General features: G+C 47.0%; 1 protein-coding gene across 1 annotated transcript in view; it reads left to right on the top strand.

Moving 5' to 3' along the window:
• LOC112244515 (adhesion G protein-coupled receptor B1) overlaps positions 1-16,845 on the top strand; it is an 82,124-nt gene that overhangs the window by 48,091 nt on the left and 17,188 nt on the right. Inside the window, exons 15-22 of the mRNA XM_042309850.1 lie at positions 2,746-2,848; positions 4,009-4,045; positions 8,667-8,815; positions 14,463-14,566; positions 14,862-14,964; positions 15,172-15,322; positions 15,438-15,507; positions 15,952-16,018. Coding sequence (XP_042165784.1) covers positions 2,746-2,848; positions 4,009-4,045; positions 8,667-8,815; positions 14,463-14,566; positions 14,862-14,964; positions 15,172-15,322; positions 15,438-15,507; positions 15,952-16,018 — 784 coding nt within the window. The remainder of the gene's footprint in view (positions 1-2,745; positions 2,849-4,008; positions 4,046-8,666; positions 8,816-14,462; positions 14,567-14,861; positions 14,965-15,171; positions 15,323-15,437; positions 15,508-15,951; positions 16,019-16,845) is intronic.

The following is a 16,845-nucleotide window of genomic DNA, read 5'->3' as shown; positions in this document are numbered from 1 at the left end:
AGAGCGAGAGGGAGAAAGAGCGAGAGGGAGAAAGAGCGAGAGGGAGAAAGAGCGAGAGGGAGAAAGAGCGAGAGGGAGAAAGAGCGAGAGGGAGAAAGAGCGAGAGGGAGAGAAGAGCGAGAGGGAGAAAGAGCGAGAGGGAGAAAGAGCGAGAGGGAGAAAGAGCGAGAGGGAGAAAGAGCGAGAGGGAGAGAGAGCGAGAGGGAGAAAGAGCGAGAGGGAGAAAGAGCGAGAGGGAGAAAGAGCGAGAGGGAGAAAGAGCGAGAGGGAGAGAGAGCGAGAGGGAGAAAGAGCGAGAGGGAGAAAGAGCGAGAGGGAGAAAGAGCGATAGGGAGAGAGAGCGAGAGGGAGAAAGAGCGAGAGGGAGAAAGAGCGAGAGGGAGAAAGAGCGAGAGGAGAAAGAGCGAGAGGGAGAAAGAGCGAGAGGGAGAAAGAGCGAGAGGGAGAGAGAGCGAGAGGCAGAAAGAGCGAGAGGGAGAAAGAGCGAGAGGGAGAAAGAGCGATAGGGAGAGAGAGCGAGAGGGAGAAAGAGCGAGAGGGAGAAAGAGCGAGAGGGAGAGAGAGCGAGAGGGAGAGAGAGGAGAGGGAGAAAGAGCGAGAGGGAGAAAGAGCGATAGGGAGAGAGAGCGAGAGGGAGAAAGAGGAGGGAGAAAGAGCGAGAGGGAGAAAGAGCGAGAGGGAGAGAGAGCGAGAGGGAGAGAGAGCGAGAGGGAGAAAGAGCGAGAGGGAGAAAGAGCGATAGGGAGAAGAGCGAGAGGGAGAAAGAGCGAGAGGGAGAAAGAGCGAGAGGGAGAAAGAGCGAGAGGGAGAAAGAGCGAGAGGGAGAAAGAGCGAGAGGGAGAAAGAGCGAGAGGGAGAGGGAGAGAGCGAGAGGGAGAAAGAGCGAGAGGGAGAAAGAGCGAGAGGGAGAAAGAGCGAGAGGGAGAAAGAGCGAGAGGGAGAGAGAGAGCGAGAGGGAGAAAGAGCGAGAGGGAGAAAGAGCGAGAGGGAGAAAGAGCGAGAGGGAGAAAGAGCGATAGGGAGAGAGAGCGAGAGGGAGAAAGAGCGAGAGGGAGAAAGAGCGAGAGGGAGAAAGAGCGAGAGGGAGAAAGAGCGAGAGGGAGAAAGAGCGAGAGGGAGAAAGAGCGAGAGGGAGAGAGAGCGAGAGGGAGAAAGAGCGAGAGGGAGAAAGAGCGAGAGGGAGAAAGAGCGAGAGGGAGAAAGAGCGAGAGGGAGAAAGAGCGAGAGGGAGAAAGAGCGAGAGGGAGAAAGAGCGAGAGGGAGAGAGAGCGAGAGGGAGAGAGAGCGATAGGGAGAGAGAGCGAGAGGGAGAAAGAGCGAGAGGGAGAAAGAGCGAGAGGGAGAAAGAGCGAGAGGGAGAAAGAGCGAGAGGGAGAAAGAGCGAGAGAGAAGAGCGATAGGGAGAGAGAGCGAGAGGGAGAAAGAGCGATAGGGAAAGAGCGATAGGGAGAGAGAGCGAGAGGGAGAAAGAGCGAGAGGGAGAGAGAGCGAGAGGGAGAAAGAGCGAGAGGGAGAGAGAGCGATAGGGAGAGAGAGCGAGAGGGAGAAAGAGCGAGAGGGAGAAAGAGCGAGAGGGAGAAAGAGCGAGAGGGAGAAAGAGCGAGTGTGAAAAAGAGCGAGAGGGAGAGAGAGCGAGTGTGAAAAAGAGCGAGAGGGAGAGAGAGCGAGCGAGAGGGAGAAAGAGCGAGAGGGAGAGAGAGAGTGTGAAAAAGAGCGAGAGGGAGAGAGAGCGACGAGAGGGAGAAAGAGAGAGCGAGAGGGAGAGAGAGCGAGAGGGAGAGAGAGCGAGAGGGGAGAGAGAGCGAGAGGGAGAAAGAGCGAGAGGGAGAAAGAAAGAAAGAGCGAGAGGGAGAAAGAGCGAGAGGGAGAAAGAGCGAGAGGGAGAAAGAGAGAGAGCGAGAGGGAGAAAGAGCGAGAGCGAGAGGGAGAAAGAGCGAGAGGGAGAAAAAGAGCGAGAGGGAGAAAGAGCGAGAGGGAGAAAGAGCGAGAGGGAGAAAGAGCGAGAGGGAGAAAGAGCGAGAGGGAGAAAGAGCGAGAGGGAGAAAGAGCGAGAGGGAGAGAGAGCGAGAGGGTGGAGAAGAGAGCGAGAGGGAGAAAGAGAGCGAGAGGGAGAAAGAGCGAGAGGGAGAAAGAGCGAGAGGGAGAAAGAGCGAGAGGGAGAGAGAGCGAGAGGGAGAAAGAGCGAGAGGGAGAAAGAGCGAGAGGGAGAAAGAGCGAGAGGGAGAGAGAGCGAGAGGGGAGAGAGAGCGAGAGGGAGAAAGAGCGAGAGGGAGAGAGAGCGAGAGGGAGAAAGAGCGAGAGGGAGAAAGAGCGAGAGGGAGAAAGAGCGAGAGGGAGAGAGAGCGAGAGGGAGAGAGAGCGAGAGGGAGAAAGAGCGAGAGGGAGAGAGAGCGAGAGGGAGAAAGAGCGAGAGGGAGAAAGAGCGAGAGGGAGAAAGAGCGAGAGGGAGAGAGAGCGAGAGGGAGAGCGAGTGGGGGCTGTGAAACACTGTCTATTTCAAACGGGACATGGGTTAAGTGCTGGGACATACAAGGGTGTCTTGAGGGACATGTGTGCTGTGTTAGGGAGAGATGGGAACATGTGTTGTAGGGATGGGGCAGTATTACTGCAGGGAGGTTTGAGTTGGTTGAAGGGAACAGCGATTGACAAAAGATGACAATGATGTGTAGTTCTCACGTGATATGTCACCTGACAATGTGAGTTGTCCTATGCTGGTGACACCCAACTGTCCCTCCCTCCCTCCAGAAACAGCACCGTGCTCAACTCCAAGGTGGTGTCTGTGACCATCAAGCCCACCCCAGGATCCCTCTCTACCCCGGTGGAGGTCCAGTTCTCACACCTTTACAACGTGAGTGACCTTTCACCTCTGACCCTCTGACCTGAGCAATGACCTCAGTAGTAATCAGTAGGGCCTTGACAAATCATGTGGCTTATCCCATAAAAACACATGGTACTGATATTTGAGAGCATTTCAAAAGACTTACCATGCCTTTATCACTGAAAAGCACTTTTAGTACTTAGAAAAGCACTAGACAAATCTATTTCATCATCCCCTCAAATGGAGGTTTATGAGAACATCTGTAATCAGAGCATATGTCCATGGAGGTATATGGAGGTATATGAGAACATCTGTAATCAGAGCATATGTCCATGGAGGTATATTGAGGTATATGAGAACATCTGTAATCAGAGCATATGTCCATGGAGGTATATGGAGGTATATGAGAACATCTGTAATCAGAGCATATGTCCATGGAGATATATGGAGGTATATGAGAACATCTGTAATCAGAGCATATGTCCATGGAGGTATATGGAGATATATGAGAACATCTGTAATCAGAGCATATGTCCATGGAGGTATATGAGAACATCTGTAATCAGAGCATATGTCCATGGAGGTATATGAGAACATCTGTAATCAGAGCATATGTCCATGGAGGTATATGAGAACATCCTTAATCAGAGCATATGTCCATGGAGGTATATGGAGGTATATGAGAACATCTGTAATCAGAGCATATGTCCATGGAGGTATATGGAGGTATATGAGAACATCTGTAATCAGAGCATATGTCCATGGAGGTATATGGAGGTATATGAGAACATCTGTAATCAGAGCATATGTCCATGGAGGTATATGGAGGTATATGAGAACATCTGTAATCAGAGCATATGTCCATGGAGGTATATGGAGGTATATGAGAACATCTGTAATCAGAGCATATGTCCATGGAGGTATATGGAGGTATATGAGAACATCTGTAATCAGAGCATATGTCCATGGAGGTATATGGAGGTATATGAGAACATCTGTAATCAGAGCATATGTCCATGGCCACAGGAAGATGATTTGTAGTGTGGATGCACTCTTTTTTTGCACTCTTTTTTTTGTTGTACATTTTTAATTGAGAATTTTCAGGGGGTGCTGCAGCCCCCTCAGCACCCCTACTAACCGCGTCTATGCATATGTCAACCATGTGACCGTTTCTCTCTCTGTCTGATCAGGGCACCACAAACCAGACCTGCATCTCCTGGGACGAGAGTGACAGGTAAGGCCTTTGTTAATTTCCTTTGGTGATTCACTCATGTGCCTGCTGGGTTGCCCCTTGACGCTGCCTGGCTGCAGTGTGGAGCCTGGGGGTGGAACTGCCTGAATCAACTGAATAATAGGACATCTATGATCCTACCTGGCTCTGAAAACAGAAATAGAATTACTAGAATGGACATCCTCATTCAAGTCAATTTACCATGATGGGTGGACTAGCGGCCAGGATGTAAGGTAAGAAGTGTACCCATAACCAGGAACTAAAGTCAGAGACCCGCCTGGCTTCCTGGCTCTGAAACACCTGCTGGTGTGGACCTTCACAGTGAGGGATAGAACTTTGGGAGACGGCCTCACATCACCTCATCTCCCACTGTGACTGTGTGTTCCGTGGCTGTTCCCGCTCCACTGTTTCTCATCTTGACGAAGTGCCCATGACACACACTGACCCTGTAGAAAGGTGCTGAGTTTGTCAGACGGTTCCGGAGCTCCTCTCTGTGGGTGACAGAGATGGGACGGGGCTGACACTAACCCCCACGCTGCTAACACCGCGCCGACAGTGATGCAGGATGTAGAAAATTAAAAGTGTCGCTCACAGCTTTCTCTCCTGGGCAGCCGCGCGCACACGAACCAAGAGGGATGAATGGAGAGTGCTTTGAGATCTACTGAGACAGACAAAGATAGAGAGAGAGAGTGTATATATGTGTAGTAAGAGAGAGAGAGAGAGAGAGAGAGAGAGAGAGAAAGAGAGAGAGATCGAGAGAGAGAGAGAGAGAGGGGGGGAAATGCATTACACAGTTCAATTGCACAGCTAATGTGGGTCTGTTTCACACACTCTTCATATGCTTCATACACTTAAGTACCCTATTTGTTTTAAAACCCAAAACAGAGTCAGTGAGTGAGTGTTTGAGAGAGAGAGAGAGAGAGAGAGAGAGCGAGAGAGAGAGAGGGGGGAATGCATTACACAGTTCAATTGCACAGCTAATGTGGGTCTGTTTCACACACTCTTCATATGCTTCATACACTTAAGTACCCTTTTCGTTTTAAAACCCAAAACAGAGTCAGTGAGTGAGTGTGTGAGAGAGAGAGAGAGAGAGAGATAGAGAGAGAGATAGAGAGAGAGAGAGAGAGAGAGAAGAGAGAACAAGAGAGAGTGCGAGAAAGAGAGAGCGAGAGAGAGAAAGTACAATGTGCCCATGGGCCTTATTGCAATGCAGGTTGGACATTTGCATTTAGATAAGTGCGTACACTTGTGTTACTGAAACGAGGCATAGAACAGAGTGATCTTTTGCCTTAAAAAAAGTTGAACCAGGTAAATATAGACCAAGAGAGAGAAAGAACGACCGAACAATGAGGGAAGAGGAGAGAGACAGGGTTGAGAGACAGCAAGTGGGATGAGAGAGGATATAGAAAGATGGATAGAGAGGCAGAGTGAGAGAGAGGCAGAACAAAACCAAATCTAATCTAGCTTCACCCACCATGTTGGGGAGTGTGGGGAGAGAAGGGGGAGGTGAGGGAGGGGGAGGGGGGGTGACATGTTCTAAGCAAAATGTAAATCCATCTTGGACAGCAGCTATGATTAATGAGTTAATTTTGGGGGGAGAAATTGAAATGTGAGGTGTCCTTGTCATGGTGGTGTCTTGTTGATAAGGGCTGTGAGAGAGAGAGGCAAGCGGGTGTGAGACAGGTGGTCTTCTCTCCTAGGGCTCACACTTCGGTCTGGGGCAGGGGACCAATAAACAACAGCAGTGTTGCCATCCTGGCCTGCAGGTTGGCATTTATTGTAATGAATCTTGCCCTGGAGGCAGCTCCGCAGAGAGGTCACTAGCTGGCACAGACACAAAGTTATAAAATCTGATTTCAAACCTAACCCTAAACTTAACTTTAACCTTAACCACACTGCTAACCCTAATGCCTACACCCTAACCGTATATTAAGATCTAGTGGAAATCGCTCAGTTCTGCTCCAGGGCAAGATTCATAATAATAAACGTCAAACTGCTCCTGACCTGGCCCAGTTACCCTCCCTACCTTATTTCTCCTCGCACACCTCCAGTTCTTTAGAAACCCACAATGTGATTTGTTCCCTTTACAGTTAGTTCCTTGAATTTAGCTTCCCCTGTTCTTTAATCTGTCTGTTGGTTTTAGTTAATACATCATTTATTATGATTTCCATCGCTGGGTGTTATAGCACCAGACAAAACCATTTCTGAAATAATGTCAAATATTCGTCTGGGCTTGATTGAGCTTGTCTTGCTTAATGGAACCAATAGAAACGTTGGAAAAGTTGCCAACCCTGCCCATCTGGCTCTGTAGGTAGACTAGAGCAAACGCTAATATTATTTGAACCCAGGGATGTCTGGGATGTTGTGGCTGTCAGGCAACCCTGCTGTCCCATTCATTCATGTGGTCCTGGCCTGTTGTTGGCAGGGACCATTCACACATGCCGTGCTGCTGGACCGCCACCCAAATTATCCCATTAGACCGCGGTGAGGCCTGTGTGTGTGTGTGTGTGTGTGTGTGTGTGTGTGTGTGTGTGTGTGTGTGTGTGTGTGTTGCTGTGGCTTTCTGTGTGGTTGGGAGAGTGGCCTAATCGTGTCATCCACAGAGACTCTGCGCTGAGTTATAATATTGGATTTCTGTTAGGGTGATGTGCTAATGTTAGCACTGAGCCTACTCCTGGGGCTACAAGACTGTACTACTCTCTCTCTCTCTCTCTCTCTCTTTCTCTCTCTCTCTCGCTCTCGCTCTCTCTCTCTCTCTCTGCTCGTCATGGTTTTCACCCCTCAGCACTCTCCAACCAGATGCACCATGGGTAACCCTATCAAGGGCTGCTGTGAGGTGGCCCTGTTAGAGGCCGTGGTGTGTTGTGATGAGATGTCCTTGGCCCTGAGGTACAGACCTGGGTTCAAATAGTATTGGGTTTCTTTCAAATACTTCATTTGCTCTTGATTGAGCCTGCCTAGCTCAATGGAACCACTAGAAGAATCAACACAATGCAAACCCTGCCCCACGGGCTCTCCAGACTGAAGCAATGAAATGCTTCAAAGTATTGGAAAGAACACAACTACAATTTGAACCCAGGTCTGCTGAAGCACAGTCCCAGGCTGTCACTGGTTTGTTGATTTGTTGGTTGGTTAAAACCCTGGAGGCTGCTGTGTGTTCCTGGTGCCACTAGCCCCAGAGACCTGTAGGGGACCATGTTCCCCCAGTCTTGATGAGTCCCTTTGGGGACCACTCTGTTTGGGAAGAGGATGTAAGGGCTCACTTGAGATGGATGGAGTGTGACATCACCAATGTGCCATCCAGCATCACTGTGCCATTGGAGAGAGAAACACACAACTCCCATGAAGACATGAGGAACCAATAACCATTGGTTCATTCTCTGTGCACCTGCAGTCAGACCAAAATGAAGAGAGGAGTAAAACTGAGCCATGCACAATGTAAGAAAAGTCTTCTTTATTATTTAAACCAACTGGTTTTGGTGTGTTGTCTTTGTCAGGGTTTTAGAACAGCTGTGTGGTAACTTAACCACTTGTGGAAGGTCTGATGTTGTAAACAACAATTAAATAGTTGTGCTCTGGTATTTCAGCACCATGCATAGTGGGAAAATATGGTTTCTGATATTTGGAGTTCAGCACCACATGGCAGTGGACAGCGTACAGGCAATGCAATGTCACTGGCCACCGAGAATACCCCATTCAATGAGGGAAGATGCCTGCAAGCAAGACGTCTAGAGGGGAAGGCTCCCCATGAACCCCACGCTAAGCTGTTAGGCAATGTTGCTTTTGAATGTTAAAACTTTAGTCATGCTTTATAGTAAAAGTGGGTAAAAGTTTAGTCAATCCCATAAACAGTGAGTGACAAAGTGGTGTGGATTTAGCCTGGTCCATTTAGGGTAATTAAGACTTAGAAAAACATGGTATCTGTCAAAGTTCAGTCAACATTCAGAATTCACGGTTTGATGAATATGCTCAACTAAAGAATGGTTAACAATATAACAGAAAAATGAACTACATGTGTCTTTAAAGTGCTTTCTTATTGGGTTAGAATTGAATTGATTGTTGATGTATGGTCCAGTGCTACAACAAAGGCCTAGACCAGGCCATCAAAAACCTATTTACCTGTAAATGGAAGTTAGGATGGCATTACAGCCTCATGAAGTACTGCAAAATGGGTTCACACAATAAAACATGTTTTCCAGCTGATTAATTGTATATTAGGTACACAAATATGATCTCTTTAGCTTTTAAATTGTTCCACCAATAACGCAATCTAAATCTAGGGATAAATAATGATATTCAATAATAACTTAGATTTGCATTATTATTATAATTTTTTAAATTATCATTATTGTTCTTGTTGTTATTACCCCCATTGCTATTGTTTGTTTTGGGGTCATTTGTGAATTCCACCTCTATATTGCAATAACCTGGCCAAGCAGAAACCTGAGCAGCACGGCGTCTGGCTCACAGATAACCTTTCATCGCCATTTTCACTGCGTTGTATGCGCTCTTGCTCGATAACCGCGGAGATGCAAAAGGGGATTTGGAATTAAATAGCTGGTGTCTGTAACGTGGTGGGGGATTTGACTAGCTTTCCCCCGTTTTTATTCACCGCAGCGCTCTCTCTCTTTTCCCGCAGCTCTTCGCTGCTCGGATCGTGGTCTGCCAGGGGCTGCAGAGCCGTGCCTGTCGACTCATTGAGAACCAAATGCGTGTGTAACAGACTCTCAACCTTCGCCATTTTAGCACGGCTAAATCCTGACATGGTAAGTCCGACAACTTCCTTCATTATTTTATGTTAGTGTATCCGAATCGAGGTGCTTGTGTATGTATCTCACGGGTTTAGTGGAAAAGGGCGTCATTGCCATTCGGTATCAACAGAGCCCTCGCGCGCGCCCGCCCTCTCTCTCTCTCCTCTCTTGCTTGAGACATGCAGATGCCATTCAGCAAGGGCTCTGTGTATTCTCAAATAAAGAATTTGGGCATCTTTCAAGTCGTCCCACCGAGCAGAAAGGGGAGATTTGTGTCGAGATGACACATTTTAGTCGAGGTACATTCAGTTTATATATTCCAACTGCAAAATGACCATGTTGACTATTGATTTGCATACATTACATGCTGAATGATAAATTGTAAGGCTATGTGAATAATTATTTTAGGGTTTTAGATAGTCAGCTATTATTATAATCATGTTAAGAGTCCTTGCATATTTCATGTGAACACTGTCCAATGTAACATAGTAACATATTATTCCAGCATTTTGACAAATTAAATAATATTTCCCTGCACACGTCTCCATTGGAATGCTGCTATGCTCCATGTATGCTGCCTAAATATCCTCCAATGATGCATTTACATCAAATGGGCCTAAAATTACAGAACAAATCACAGATAATCAGTATTTGATTCCAACTGGGGGAAAATAGGTGTGTTAATATGACAATATTTTCATAAATCCAGTGATGGCTCAAACTGCTCAAATGTGGCCCAGATGAAAAGGCCAGTACTGTCTTTGTGAGGAAGTGTTCATTCAGAGTGATTAGTTATTATTAGACTGGAATCTGCCTCTGAATCAGTTGTTCACTAGTTGCCCTGGTAACAGTATGGAGGGTACCAAGGGCTCTTAAAGCTATAGAAGACCCTATACTAATACACCACCACAGCCTTTGCGCTGTGTGGCCTAGATAGAGGGAAGGGAAGAACGGATGGATGGATGAAGGGAGGGATGGAATACCATTACGTTACCCAAAATATTCAGACAGATGAGACATTTATCCGTTTTAGATATGCATGTGGTTTTTATATGGCGGTTCCCAAATGCTACATCAAAAGGAGGGGATGGGGATGAGAAAATGTGCACCTGCAAGCAACGGACAGGCTTGATTTGATGGGTCTTAGGAAAGCAAATAAACACACCAGTCTTTCGCCTTGAGAATCTGCAGCTGTGCGTTTGATGTTCTGTATCTCTCTCTTCTCCATCTCTATCTCTCTCTTCTCCATCTCTATCTCTCTCTTCTCCCTCTCTGTCTCTCTCTTCTCCATCTCTATCTCTCTCTTCTCCCTCTCTATCTCTCTCTTCTCCATCTCTGTCTCTCTCTTCTCCATCTCTATCTCTCTCTTCTCCCTCTCTGTCTCTCTCTTCTCCATCTCTATCTCTCTCTTCTCCATCTCTATCTTTCTCTTCTTCATCTCTGTCTCTCTCTTCTCCATCTCTGTCTCTCTCTTCTCCCTCTCTCACACTCCCTCCGTCCTCCCCTCGTCCATCCTACAGCTAAGATTAAGATTAACACACACAACACACACACACACACACTGTTTATTTGGCATGTGCCTGTGCAATGGGCAGCAGTAGTAGTAGCATCATGTGTTAATAGCACTTCGCAAGTGATTTCTGCTTCTCCCCCTCATTCTTCCTTCCATCTCTCTACCTCTATTCATCCCTCTCTCTACCTCTATTCATCCCTCTCTCTACCTCTATTCATCCCCCTCTCTACCTGGGCACTCGACAGGCTATTTCACAGCAGTGTCGCATTCTGGGGGCTTTTAGATGCCCTAAGAGAAGCATATTGTGGCAATTATATTCACCTGTTTCTGTGCCAGGAGAGAAGGGCACTCCTTTCCTCCCTCTCCCTCTCATCCCCCTCTTTCTTCTTCTTCCTTCATCCCTCCTGCCATGCTAGTTGGTTTGTGAGACAGCCATGGTTACGGAACAGGCTAATTATTCCTGCAGCAACACTTGCCACATTCTGAATGGCGCAGCCCCTCTCCTCTCCTCTGTCTGCAGCTAGCCTCATACAGCCCCAGAATGACAAACACCCAGTCTCCCACTGTCTCTCTTCTACCCCTTTATCCCATCTTCCTCTCCCTCCTGCTTAGTCATTTTCCCACATCCTTTTCCTCTGCTGCTTTCAATGCCTCTCTCTCTCTCTCTCTCTCTCTCTCTCTCTCTCTCTCTCCACATAGTAGGTCCCTGTCCCGCCCCTTTATCATTCCCTCTCTTCATCTCTCCTCTCCTGTCTTCTGTAATGTTACCATGTTCAGTCAATCCTACTCAGCTGCAGGCTGTAGAAGGAAAGAGAGAGAGAAAATGCACTGCAGTCCCAAACCTGAACCCAGCAGGCTTGTGTTTTCGGGAAACGGATGAATGAATGAATGTGTGTGTGTGTGTGTGTGTGTGTGTGTGTGTGTGTGTGTGTGTGTGTGTGTGTGTGTGTGTGTGTGTGTGTGTGTGTGTGTGTGTGTGTGTGTGTGTGTGTGTGTGTGTGTGTGTGTGTGTGTGTGTGTGTGTGTGTGTGTCCGTGTGTGCGTGCGTGCGCGTGTGCGTGTATGTGTGTGTGTGAGAGAGAGAAAGACAGACAACTCTTTGTTAGAATGTGTCATGGGTCTGTGAGTACGCAGTTCACACACCTACAGACCTGCCTTTGACCATCTAACCCATAGTAGACCTCTAGATAGTAAGACATAGATCAACTAACTCAGCAGAACCACAGAACAGCTTTGTGTTTCCCATTATATCAGAGAGACTGTTCCTCATGCTGTAGCTACACCAGTACTCATTCATAGATTTATGTTTCTTTAGATGCTATCAATCCTACTTGGGTTTGAGTCACATGCAGTCAGATATACAGAGTTCAGTGGAAGGTCCTGATTAAATCCAAAGTCTGACTCTACAAACTAGACACACCCAGGCTAGGCATCATGGAACTACTGTTTCCATGGTGATTCCCAGACAATCTTGATGGTTTTGGATAGCTGTTAACACTATGATACTGTATGTATACCTGTATATCTGCATTGATACAGGACAGCAACCAACAAATCAACATAACCATTTAGCCATTGTTGTCTTGAGAAACGTATATGCTCCCTTTCTGAAGGCAGTTTTGGTTCAACTCTAGGATAACGTAGCCTCTTCCGGATGGGAATTCTTTGGTTCAACTCTGGGATAACGTAGCCTCTTCCGGATGGGAAGTCTTTGGTTCAACTCTAGGATAACGTAGCCTCTTCCGGATGGGAATTCTTTGGTTCAACTCTGGGATAACGTAGCCTCTTCCGGATGGGAAGTCTTTGGTTCAACTCTGGGATAACGTAGCCTCTTCCGGATGGGAAGTCTTTGGTTCAACTCTGGGATAACGTAGCCTCTTCCGGATGGGAAGTCTTTGGTTCAACTCTGGGATAACGTAGCCTCTTCCGGATGGGAAGTCTTTGGTTCAACTCTGGGATGACGTAGCCTCTTCCGGATGGGAAGTCTTTGGTTCAACTCTGGGATAACGTAGCCTCTTCCGGATGGGAAGTCTTTGGTTCAACTCTGGGATAACGTAGCCTCTTCCGGATGGGAAGTCTTTGGTTCAACTCTGGGATAACGTAGCCTCTTCCGGATGGGAAGTCTTTGGTTCAACTCTGGGATAACGTAGCCTCTTCCGGATGGGAAGTCTTTGGTTCAACTCTGGGATAACGTAGCCTCTTCCGGATGGGAAGTCTTTGGTTCAACTCTGGGATAACGTAGCCTCTTCCGGATGGGAAGTCTTTGGTTCAACTCTGGGATAACGTAGCCTCTTCCGGATGGGAAGTCTTTGGTTCAACTCTGGGATAACGTAGCCTCTTCCGGATGGGAAGTCTTTGGTTCAACTCTGGGATAACGTAGCCTCTTCCGGATGGGAAGTCTTTGGTTCAACTCTGGGATAACGTAGCCTCTTCCGGATGGGAAGTCTTTGGTTCAACTCTGGGATAATGTAGCCTCTTCGGGTGGGAAGTCTCTGTCTGTCTCACTAGGCGATTGCACTGTACGTGATTCACATCACACATACCTGCTCTGCCATTAGTGGAGACAGAGAGGGCTGTAAAAGTTACTCGGTCTCGGCGGACATTGTTCCATTCGGCTGCACTCCTTCAGACAGAGAGAGAGAGGGGAACTCACCGCAGTGCAGATTAATCAAAGGATTTAATTCATTTGGCCCTCTAGCACACATCAAACCTGGAAACAAGACAGACTATAAACTCCAATTATCTTCTGCTTGAGGGTGGAATGCACAACCATAGGGATGGGGGCCCCTACCCCCTCCCTGTCATAAGACTGGCGCTCTCCCTTCCACCTGCATCTCACCTCTAGCTACCTCAACACCACCTCAACCCCAACCCCCTGCATGGCGACCCTCCATCCCTATCCCTTCCCATCAGACCCATTCACCTACATCCACCCCCCAACAACACCTCTAACAAACCTTAGCAAAGACAGCTGCCCTTAGAACATGTTTCCTTTTGGAACACATGACACGTTTCATCAAGCTAGTCTTCTAGAGTAAGCAGACTTCATTAAGCAACACTCCTGAACATGGGCTTCTTGAACATCCTCTAGTCTACAGGTCACACCCACATGTTGTATATGTCTCGCTGTTAGCACTGCTGTGTAGAGCACATAATGGTATATTGAGGAACGCAGTCAACACACACCTGGCCTGCATTGGGAGAGTGGCATGCCCAGGATGACATGCATGGGAGCCTGCAGGCTGCACTGCTCCCTCAGATAGATACACTGTCTGCCAGCTTTCACGCTGTTCAGGCCACAGCAGGGAACACTCGTCAGTCAGTGCTGCTAAGCATGTATGAATCAAGTCTGGGAATTGTGTCTGAAATATACACACAGACACGCACGCTCTTAAACACACAGACACAGACACCGGTAAAATGCATAAAGCAGACGCAGGGTCAGTGGGTTTCTGCAGCCTTCCTTCCCTCACTGCCTCTGCTGCCACGCTACCATACCGAAATCCTGCATCACCATGGCAACTAAGATAATGGCTGCTGCGGGAACATGGAGACGGCGATCTGTTGTTGTCGATGCTTTCACAGGAGGAGGTTTATCTTGCTGTGTTTCATAGTAGAACTTTTGAATCTGGCTGAATCAGACTACACGTCTGATAAAATAATCTGTCAAAATGTGCTTCATGGCCTTCAGCTAAGAATCTTTGTGGTGATTAACCTTGGAGTCACCTTGCTCCATATCCAGCCAAGGCCATATCCAGCCAAGGCCCAAACAGCAGCCTGCCTGCCAGCCTCTCTCCAGCTACCTGCTCTTTTTATCAAAGATACCAGATATACCTACCTCTGTACACGGCACTGCGCATGTCTGTGTGTGTGTGTGTGGGGTCCTGTGTGTGTGGCTGTTTTAGCTTTGCAGTTATGAACCAGGAGAGTGGAAGAAAGAATCTGCTCTTAAAAGGAGAAGAAGACAGCTTCTGTACGTTTCTTTACAGTCCTAACAGTCTATGTGTTGACTGTATGTGTGTCTCCTGCAGAACATGGATAAAATGCAGCTTCCCTCTGTGACGCTGATGGTGGGCTATGGAGTCTCCTCTCTCACCTTGCTGCTCCTCATCATCATCTATGTGTTGACTGTATGTGTGTCTCCTGCAGAACATGGATAAAATGCAGCTTCCCTCTGTGACGCTGATGGTGGGCTGTGGAGTCTCCTCTCTCACCTTGCTGCTCCTCATCATCATCTATGTGTCGGTCTGGAGGTGAGAACACATTCACTCTGGTCTTTTGTTTCGAGTGGTATCTGAGTAGTTACTATGCCCAGCTGACCTGTATTAGGCTGGTTTGGTTACACATCCACCATAGTTGCTTGAACCGTGCTGGAAAGGACAAAGTGGACTAAATCTGAGCCAGCATAGTGCGGTTCAGGTTGGCTTGATAGTGTAAAAAGGCTAGAGCTTTTGAACCGTTTAAGTGAAGGAATTATGGGTGTGGTTGATGATGGTTGACGGTCAACTGGGAAAGGTGTGGACCCCTCAACATGTTGTCTCTCCTCAGGTACATTCGCTCCGAGCGCTCCGTCATCCTCATCAACTTCTGCCTCTCCATCATCTCCTCCAACGCCCTCATCCTCATTGGTCAGACGCAGACACGGAACAAGGTAAGAGCCAATGAACAAGCTGTATCTTACCACATACTCTCTCAAGGTCTTGTAAAGATCTTTTACTCACATCTCTCCATCTCTTCTTCTCTTCCCTGTTCCCTCTTTCAACCCCCCTCACACTCTCCTTCTTTCTCCCCCTCTTGTTCTCTTTCTCCCTCACTCTCTGTCCCTCTCTTCCTATCTTGTGTTCTCTCCCTCTCTCAGGTGATCTGCACGCTGGTCGCTGCTTTCCTGCATTTCTTCTTCCTGTCGTCTTTCTGTTGGGTTCTGACAGAGGCGTGGCAGTCATACATGGCCGTGACTGGCCGGCTGAGGAACCGCATCATCCGCAAGCGATTCCTGTGTCTGGGCTGGGGTGAGGATGCTGGGGGAAAAGGGGGGGGATCAGTTTTATCTGTCTCTCTGTCTGTCCATCTGTGTGTCCGTCCCATCCCTACCCAATACTGACCCTTCCCCCTCCTCCTCCTTAGGTCTACCTGCTCTGGTTGTGGCAGTCTCTGTGGGTTTCACCAAAGCTAAGGGATATGGCACCGTCAACTAGTGAGTCTGCTGTCCCTGATATTGTTGCTGTGTGTCTCCCTTTGTCTAGACAAATGTACTTTTGTCTCTCTCTCTTTCTGTATCTTTCTTTCTGTATACCTGTATACCTCCAGAACTCTCTTCTTCTAAACCTTTCCATATTGGATTAGCTAACTGTTTAAAGAGCATTTAAGACATGTGATACAGAATCCTTATACGTGGGGGTTGTATTTGTGTGAATTGAGTGCTGGTATCTGACTTGACCTCTTCCTCTCCTCGTCCTACCCCTCCCTCCTTTTCTCTCTTTCTTACACCATCTTTTAAATTTTTATTTTTTTTACAATTTATCCATCCTTTTTTTCTCATGCTATCTTTCTTTCTTTTCATTTGTCTACTCTGGGTGTCACTCTCTCTTCCTGCCTTTTTCCTTTCCTCCTCCTCCCTCTCTTCTTCTTTCTCTCTCAGCTGCTGGCTGTCTCTGGAAGGTGGTCTGCTTTATGCGTTTGTGGGACCGGCTGCCGCTGTAGTCTTGGTACTTCCTATCTCTCTGTCTCAGCCTCTATTTGTCTGAGAAACCTTTGTTGCTTTACTGATCTTAGATTAACATTTGGCCACAGAAATATGTAAGATACTGTAATGCTTATCTTGACCTAACCGTAAACTTACCATTTTGGCTTAATGCAGTCAACATACTATATACTATTATTGGTTATAGCCAGTCAATAGATTGTACATTATCTTAACTAACATCTTCATCAACCATGTATAGTCATCAATGGACCCTATGTGCAAGATTGCTATCACTTGTCTAACTACATGTTATTACCTTGACTTAGCAGTTACAACTTTATATACACTACCATTCAAAAGTTTGGGGTCACTTAGAAATGTCCTTGTTTTTGAAAGAATAGCACATTTCTTGTCCATTAAAATAACATCAAATTGATCAGAAGTACAATGTAGACATTTTACAAATGCTGATGCTCCAGAAACTCAACTAGTTTAAAGAAGGACAGTTTTATTGCTTCTTTAATCAGGACAACAGTTCTCAGCTGTGCTAACATAATTTCAAAAGGGTTTTCTAATGATCAATGAGCCTTTTAAAATGATAAACTTGGATTAGCTAAAACAACGTGCCATTGGAACACAGGAGCGATGGTTGCTGATAATGGGCCTCTGTATGCCTATGTAGATATTCCATTAAAAATAAGCCGTTTCCAGCTACAATAGTCATTTACAACATTAACAATGTCTACACTGCATTTCCGATCAGTTTGATGTTATTTTCATGGAGGGAAAAAAAAGTGTTTTTCTTTCAAGAACAAGGAAATGCCTAAGTGACCCCAAACTTTTGAACGG

The sequence above is a fragment of the Oncorhynchus tshawytscha genome, linkage group LG03 (assembly GCF_018296145.1).
Source record: "Oncorhynchus tshawytscha isolate Ot180627B linkage group LG03, Otsh_v2.0, whole genome shotgun sequence".
NCBI classification, from domain to species: domain Eukaryota; kingdom Metazoa; phylum Chordata; class Actinopteri; order Salmoniformes; family Salmonidae; genus Oncorhynchus; species Oncorhynchus tshawytscha.
The sequence above is the reverse complement of the archived record's forward strand: the minus strand, read 5'-3'. Positions and strand labels throughout refer to the sequence as shown.